The 8,765-nt window shown below is 28.9% G+C and overlaps 1 protein-coding gene across 7 annotated transcripts in view; it reads left to right on the forward strand.

The window, feature by feature from the left end:
* Positions 1-8,765, forward strand: part of LOC111630785 — a 137,917-nt gene that overhangs the window by 110,840 nt on the left and 18,312 nt on the right. For 5 of the 7 annotated variants that reach the window (XM_023374935.1, XM_023374934.1, XM_023374933.1 and 2 more), the window contains one exon: positions 422-652. In XM_023374935.1, the coding sequence (XP_023230703.1) occupies positions 422-427 (6 nt within the window). In that variant the 3' untranslated portion in view covers positions 428-652. Of the gene's footprint in view, positions 1-421; positions 653-8,765 lie in introns of those variants that run through there. The other 2 variants (XM_023374938.1, XM_023374940.1) reach the window with 1 other exon arrangement.

The following is an 8,765-nucleotide window of genomic DNA, read 5'->3' on the forward strand; positions in this document are numbered from 1 at the left end:
CTTTAAAAAAAAAAAAAAAACAGATATTTATAGGAGATTTATTAAATTGTAAATTTAATATTTTTAAATGCATAATATTTATCTATCCTAAGATAATTGGGATTATAATAATAATAATAATAATAAAGTTTTAGAATATTTACAAATAAAATATATAATGCAATTTGATAAAGTTTAAAAGTTATGAGGAGCCAATTTTTTAGAGTTTATAGATGAAGATAAATAGCAAGATTCAAAAACATTTATTTAAAATACTAATAGAAAATGTCTGTTTTTTCAAAAGTTATATAAGGATAGAGTTGTTATTCTTTAACAATGAAAATTAAAAATTTTTATTTTTTGAAATATGAAAATATATTGTTCTATTTAATATTATACTTGATAAAGACAATATTTATATTAATTGTTTTTTAAATTTCAGAACTGAATTAACAACAGTTTGCCAGAGAATTTGCAGCTATGAGATATTTCATGTATGTTTTTGATGTAGAATTAGAATTTTTAATTATAAACCAAAACAATTAGAAATGATATTAAACTGTACAGTTTGTGAATATTTGTATATTTTGTGATACACAACACATGATAAACCAGATCTCAAATTCAGGTATTATTTCATTTCATATTATTGTGAAAATAAAATTTGTGTAATTTTTTCTCACACTAATAATTTTATAATTTATATAAATGATGATACATAAAAGAAAATTGTGATTTTTTTTTAAATCTTGGTCTTTTTTGATTAAAGTATTTTTTTTAGTATCATAATCAGATTTTCATTATTTGATATTAAATTATATAAAAAAAATTTTAAAAGGTCATTCATAGAGATTTTAGAATGTAAAATATTCAATTTTATAATCTGTGAAAAAATTATCATTTACTTTAAATGAATTAAAGCTTAATTAAATAATATAATTTGTTTTTTGTGATTTTCTTCAAGTAATTACACCTCAATTTATGAACAAATTAGAAAATTTTTGTTATGTAATTTGTTCTTAAGCTGAATTGTAATTATTTTCAAAAAAAATCAACTGAAAATATACTCAAAAATTCCCTTTTTGACAAGAATTTAGATAGAATTCTTAAAATTCATTTATATTTACATTATAAGAAATGTTAATTAATCATGTTATTTTTTTACAATGACTATTATACTGTAACAGTTTAATATAACAATAAGTACAACTTTATTTTAAAATAAGTATTTGTTGTTCCATATTTTTCTGTGTATGATCCACCAAAAATAAATTGCTAGAACAAACATAATACTTTACCCCACCATATAACTTGCACTTATAAAGCAGCCATTGTTCATTGTTGCAACTTTGCAATTACAGTTAAAAATTGGTTTATGAATCACATCACATAACCTGCATCCTTTTCAAATTAAATTTTATGTACACAGATAATCCACAGGTTATATACACGAAAACATGGCACTACATACAATAGAACTCACAAGATAATCTGAAAAATAAAAATTTTCAAGCAGTATGAAAGATCTAGATTTATTTAAGTAAAAAAATAAATAAATAAATGATTGTATTTATTCATTAGCTTAATTTGTAACAAATTTTGGTTTTATATTTTAACCACTATAAGTCTGTTTTTGGTTAGTTTAAAGAGATAAATTGGAGGTTAGTTTGAAAATCATCTGTATTAGTCAGTGTTGTTGATGATTAAGATACATGATGGAATAATTATAATGCTGTAAATGCACTTCTCTTTTCATTGCTATAAAGTGAATTTTGAAAAAAATAATTAAATGCTTTAAAAATATATCTAGCTTAATTGCAATGTTATGCATTATTTATGCAACAACAGCATTGCATTCTGTAATTTTGCTTCATTTTTAAAACTCTACAGTGTATTAGTAAATACATTTTATATCAATTAATATTTAATAAACAAACATCATAACAACAATATTTAAATTGTATACAAATTTTACTTTATTAAATAATTAGTTAAAAACAACAATAATATTTATAAAATTAATCTTCAGTTATTTATTTGATATTTATTTCTATATTTATTTTATTTTATTTAAATTTTGTAATATCAAATTATAAGAAAGTTCAAAATTATGTTAAACCTAAAGGCTATTACAGCACATAGAATTCTTTAGAAAACATTATGTGAATGAAGGAAACAGAATTTCATCACCTGTTGGATGGCCTGCCAATTTAATCCATTAGATCAGGGGTGTCCTGCCCGCAGGCCGCATGCGGCCCAATAAATGTGTAAACAAAACCAACAAATGTTTTAATTTTTTATTATTTATTTATTTCAACGGCATAAACTCAAAAAAAAGTTTCACAAAGTAGTAAACCTTTATTCATATTTTATTTTTGAGTGGAAAGAAAATATTTCAAATACTTGGAGATGTGTGAATGAGGAAAGATTACTAAATAAAGCTGGAGTTGTGACTCAAAAAATTTGACCCAAAAAGTTATAGACCCAAATTTGGGGAAAGGAGAGAAAAGACAAAAGATAAAAAGTAGTGAGAAAGGTTAAATAGATCTTCTGTTATGAAAATATAGGCACTTAAATTTCCAACCTTTCTCACTTCTTTATCTTTTGCCCTTTCTCTCCTTTCTCCGCATTTGGGTCTATAACCCACTGAGTCACAACTCCAGCTTTATTTAGTATTTCTTCCACCGTTGCAAGATTTGGCTACATTGTGCCAAATGTGGCTAAGTTTTTTTTTGACGTAAAAATTATCATTTGGCGCTTAGGCTACTTTTTTGGCTACATATTATTTAAAAATATATTAAAAATGCACTTTAAAATGGTGCTTCGTTGCTTTTTATTCATTACAGATCCAAATAAAACAAATATTTGTGTTTTTCAAATAAATTTTTGTTTGTCTCCTTTATAATAGATGAATTTATCTATTTCTATGTAAAAATGAAAGTGTTTATAGAAATAATTTTTTAAAATATCATTTTTTGTGATAAAGTTTTAATATTTATTATAATCTANTATAACGGTCTGTTATATATATAACAGACCATTTGTTATGTAATGCTATTTAACCTGTTCAAGTCTAACTCTATATACAGTACTATAACTTATCATTAGAGAGGTTGCGACCGACGTTTTCATCGCAAAAACGTGTATGTCGGACGTTCAGCGCCGTTTTCCTAAAGGCCTAGAAGTTTGGCAATGCTGTTTGGGATGTCGAGCATGATTCCATTGACTATCCGAACGCCATTGTCAAACTTTTAGGCTTATAGTAAAGCTGCGCTGAACGTCCGACGTATACATTTTCGCGATGATAACGTCGGCCACAATTTCTCTATTAATCATCGACCAACAAGAACACTGATTATCAAACTATCAGCTATGTACGCTATATCATTTCACTCTTAATTAATTAATAGACGTCTCTTGATAGAACAGTCACAAGAAAGAGTACATCTACAGAGCATGCAGCATCACTGCGCCTATGCCAGTTATAGACGTTATGTCTTTAAGCCAACGACTACTACACTAGTAATTCGGTACACGGGGGAAGAAATATATGTGACGGTTTGCATATAATTTTGTACATATTCATTTCAACTTGCACAACCCGGAGAAATATTAACTAACCCCGGAGCCCGGAGATAACTCACTCAATCCCGGAGTCTCCGGGTCAAACCTGGACAGGTGGCAACCCTAATTATACTAGAGGATCTTCTTACTTACCCACATGTGGCTTTGCCCACTTGTTCAAAAACTTCATGACTTCATCAATTTCTACTGGTTAACTTTAAATAAACTACTGTCACAAATATGTTATTGAGTACAAAAAGTAACAACAAGTTTTTATATAAAAGGAACCTCCACAAACCTTGATATAGAGACTTAGATGTTTCGTAAAGTTCTTACAGTTGGCTTGCACTTTCTTCTTGTATATTTTGTCCCATTCATGGAACAGGGAAGCTCTCAGAGAACCAAGTTTTGGTGTGAGGTAGCACAGACTTCTCTCCAGTATTGACTATAGGCTTTAGGGGTTGAGGTCCTATATGATGACTATTTTATCCATGGGAATTTCAATGTAGTGAAATTCTATCATTTTGATGATTGTGATTGTTCAGTCATGAATAATCATGATGACTCATCATGTCAATCTCTTCAGGGCAGGACATCTTTGTAGACTCATATTCTTGTTCTTTTCAGTAAGAAGCAGAGCTCTTTTGCAACTTTTGTGGATGGATTCATGATTTACACAAAGTTGAAGAGCAATGTTTTGTATCTTTACTGTTGGTTTTTCCTTACGTAATCTCTGATGATATACACATTATAGGTATGTTAACAGTTCTTGGTCTTCCACATCTATGATAGTCCTTGAGTGTGCCCATCTTGTACTGAGCTGTGATCCTGTAAATGGTCATTTATGGAACAGGAAGTAATTTAACAATCTTTGATGATGGATTTCTTGTGTGCAAGTTGATTATCGCAGTATGATACTTTGACATACTTCAACTAAATAACAACAAATGTGTTCATGAACAAGTTATGATCAACAACTTAAGTGTTCAAAAGAATGTTCCAGAATATGGAACTATTTACATTTAAAAAGTTACATTTGTGAAGAAAAATGAAGGTTAAAAAGTTCTCTCAGACTTTGTTGTCTGTGTGTATTGGGTTGATGCTAAAGTTTCTGGAATTTTCTAGAGTTTTATAGTATGACATTTATTTCAAAAACAAAAAATAGTTTATTCAAGCAAATAATTACAAATATATTCAAGCACTTTCTTCCATTGATTGAATAGGTCATGAACTCCTGCTGAATAAAACTTGGGCTGTTTTTACATGGAAAAACTCTGCAAGTGCGATTTTATCATCTCATCATCAGCAATCTGCTTTCCATCCGAGAAGTGTTACATAGAGCATAAGAGATAGTAGTTGGATGGTGCAATGTCTGGGCTGAATGGGGAAGATTAGAGAGAACCTCCCAACTGGGATCAAGCAGCTTCTGCTGGGTAAAAATCTTGTCATGTGTGATCTTGCATTGTCATGAAGAAAGTGCACAATGCTTACTGTGGACAAACTACAGTGGACTGGTCACAACCAAGTTTTTTGTTCATTTCTTGCATGGATTGGCTTCCATCAGCTACTGCCACAGCTTGTATCCAGTAGGACAGAAAACCTTTTTGAGTTGGCTTATCTTTGACTTCACACTGTCAAACTTCAATTTATTGAACCAACTGTAGATTGTAAATTTTGAGATGACATTCCTCCCAAACGATTGCACCATATGGCAAAAGGATTTAGCTGCTTTTAAACCAAACTGATGATTGTGAAGTGCATGTATGAAATTGGTCACAAGAAAGCATTGACAAACTTGACATATTTAAAAAGTTTATATTGCCACTCAGATCTTGTCACTTATTGTTGCGCATCTCAAAACCCTTCATTTACACACCCCACAAGAAACTTCTAAACACCATCTATTGGAGAACATTTTTGAATATTCTACAGAGATATAGAAAATTCCAGAAACTTTTGTATCGACCCAATATATACAGTTGAACCTGTCTATCTTGAATCTCATGGGAACATAAAAAATATTTCAGGTAGACTGGTTTCAGGGTATAGAGATTCCTACACAGTAAACAGTAATAGGTTTGATTGGAAGTATGGTATTTTATTAATACAATAGTACAGTACAGTACATACCTGTATTAGGTATAAATAAACATTTTTGACTTACCTTAAAAGAAATAATTTGTCAGTAGTTTCCGATGCCTGACTTTCTTCAACCAATAAGATGCAAACCAAACTCATAGCTTCAGCCCACCAGTGGCCAAGTGGATAAAACCACTAAACAGTGATAGTTGGTCATAGGTTCACACCTCATCAACAGACTGGTGACACAGGTTTTCTGGGTTTTTTCATGTTTGTAACACCTAAATAGGGAACAGTTTTCCGTAGAAAATCGTCCTGGGAGGCATCTCTCCTCGGCAGAATTTCCCATGTGCCAAGTTGCCATAAACAAATAAACCAAACCAAACTCTTAGCAAATTAGAGAAATGCAGCATTAATCTCAAATATGTATTGTAATGTATTGCAAGAGATGTTTCTCAACTACAGTTTATGCTATCAAAATGTAGTTGCTGAGCTTAGTATTTGTAATTGAGACTTAAATCCATAAATTGAGATATAGAGGTTTTGGGAGAAAAGTATTTGAGATAAACATGTTTAAGATAGACAAGTTCAACTGTATATATATTTATATTTTCTTGTGACTGGAAAATGTTCATGACAGTTTTAAGCTAAATATTTTATATGTATAGAATATATATTAATTATTTGATAAATAAATATAGAAATAATAAAAAATTTTGAACATCTGGTGATAATTTTTATTTTTGACAATTGATACAGTTTAGGTTCCATCTCAAATATTCTATTTTTTCTACTCTGCTTTCTACACATAACTATAAAATATGAATAACTAATGGAAATTAAGAAAACCTCATTGCATTAAGATGTGATACAAGCAGACTAAAAAGCACCCATTAAAAATAAGTGAACTTAATGTGTTAATATAAAAGACTAGTAGAAAATGGTTACTTAGGCTGTCCTTCTAGTTGATTTTTTTTTATATATATAAAACAACACTATAGTGATAGCAGAAGAAAAAGATCATTGCCAACAGTTACAACTTTTAAAGTACATTTTATGTCATAATGTAAATAATAACAAAAGGCCATCATTTGTTTATTATACCTTTATTTTTTTCCCAAATTAAAGCAATGTTGTTATTCTATTTTATGATATCTCATTTGATATTTTGATATCTTTATGATATCTCACATTGCAAATTTAATTTTAATTTCAAAGTATAGATTTAAGAAAAAGTGTTACAGTTTCTTATCATAGATATTTTTAACATAGAAAAACATAATGTATAATTTTTGTATAAATACATATAAAACTAAAGTCAATAATCAAACAATACAACCAGATTCCTATTGGACTATAATCTGGCTAATTAATTTTTAAGATACTAAGTAATTTGAGCTAGAGTTATGTGGTTAAGCTTCTATGTCATGTTAAATTTAATCATCAGAAATAAATTAACCAATAGAAAATTTAACTATATTGGTCATTCACTAATATGATGTTGGAAAAAACAGAAAACATTTATTGTCAAAGAAACATTTACAAAACATTCAGAAAATGCAATCCGTGATCATTCCAATCTCGAGCATTCTTACTATTTTATTTTTTATTATTAAACTAAACAACATCTAAAGGAGTGCCACCTGAACATATTCTAATAATTCATAATGTAAGGTTAAATCTTCTGCTGATTTTAAATTAAATAAATAATTGGTCTGGAAGTGAAGATCGGGAGGAAGTCCAGCACATCTGCACAATAAGCAAATGTTGCAGGTTTAAGTCCTGTGCTGGGCTGATATTTTCTTTCAAATAATTTTAAATTAAATTTATTTATTTCTAATTAAATTTAACATGAGTAGCAGCTAAACCACTTAGTATCTTAATAATTAATTAGCTATACTGTAGCTTGAATCCAGTTGTATCATTTGATTTATTGATATTATTTTTGTTTGCTACAAATCTTTAATAATATGAAATAATAGAAAACATACTAATTTTATAATATAATAGTTTTTAGCATGAAAAGTACAGGGTGATCACAAAAAGTGTTTGATTTCCAACAGATATAGAATATGACTTCATTGGAATATTCTTACACATTGATGGCTACAGTTGCATCAACTCAGTTTCATATGGTATCAGTTGATGTCTGCCTCACTCATTACTCAGCAAACATCTATTTGATCATCTAGTCTTGCAGGTAGCTTTTAGACCAATTGCAGCTTTTAAGAGTGAAACCACAAGAATTTGTGCAAGATCTTGTTTACTATGCTTTATGGGATGTGTAACTTTTGGCTAGCTTTGCATGTTGGCTTCTTGGTACCACAAAAAGGTTTCTCTGGCATGATCAACAACTTGCTTCGAGACCAATGTTCTGCCTGAATGTTCCTTTCTCAATGAAATTGTTGTACCACTTCAAAATGGACATGTTAGTAAGCAAATCCACATTAAATTTGCATTTGGAAGCATGCTGCATAGTCACAACACTATATTTTAACAAATTCCAACATGTCCCAGTTGCATTGATGTGGAGTGAGTGCAATCTTGGATTTCACTGCCCCTCTGGTGGTGGGAGGAGAGTGCAGAAATTCTGTAGAGGAAAGAAGAGATTTTTTGAGTTACTGTATCTGTGGTCACTATATTTATAAACATATCCCAATAAATTTTGACTTTATAACTACTTGAGTTAAGGAGTGTTTTGTGCACAAGGTGTATAATAAAATAAATATTGATTATTTAACAAGAAAGCATGTTCATTGTAAATTCATACTTTTCTGGACTTAAAACAAATAATAATAATAATAAGTATTCATATAGATACAAAATAAATAGTAAGGAATAACTCACTATATGCTAGATTTAATTTTTTAAATTTTTAAATAATTTTAGTAATTTATCTTAAAAGCATAATTAATGTACTGTATACTATAAATGCAAATCAATTGCTTTTTTTTAAGAGAAAGTAAGTTAAATTTCTGTGAAAGTCTGGTTATTTTTTTATAAATCATTATATATATATATAGAAGTCAAGTACTTCTTAGATTTGCTGACTTAGATATATCTACAGTTAATATTTCACAAAAAATGAATGACATTACTTTTTTAAATATATATCTATATAAAAATAAACATATTTATTTTTT

Source organism: Centruroides sculpturatus, unplaced genomic scaffold, assembly GCF_000671375.1.
Source record: "Centruroides sculpturatus isolate CEXI.00-Female unplaced genomic scaffold, Cexi_2.0 scaffold657, whole genome shotgun sequence".
Classification (NCBI taxonomy): domain Eukaryota; kingdom Metazoa; phylum Arthropoda; class Arachnida; order Scorpiones; family Buthidae; genus Centruroides; species Centruroides sculpturatus.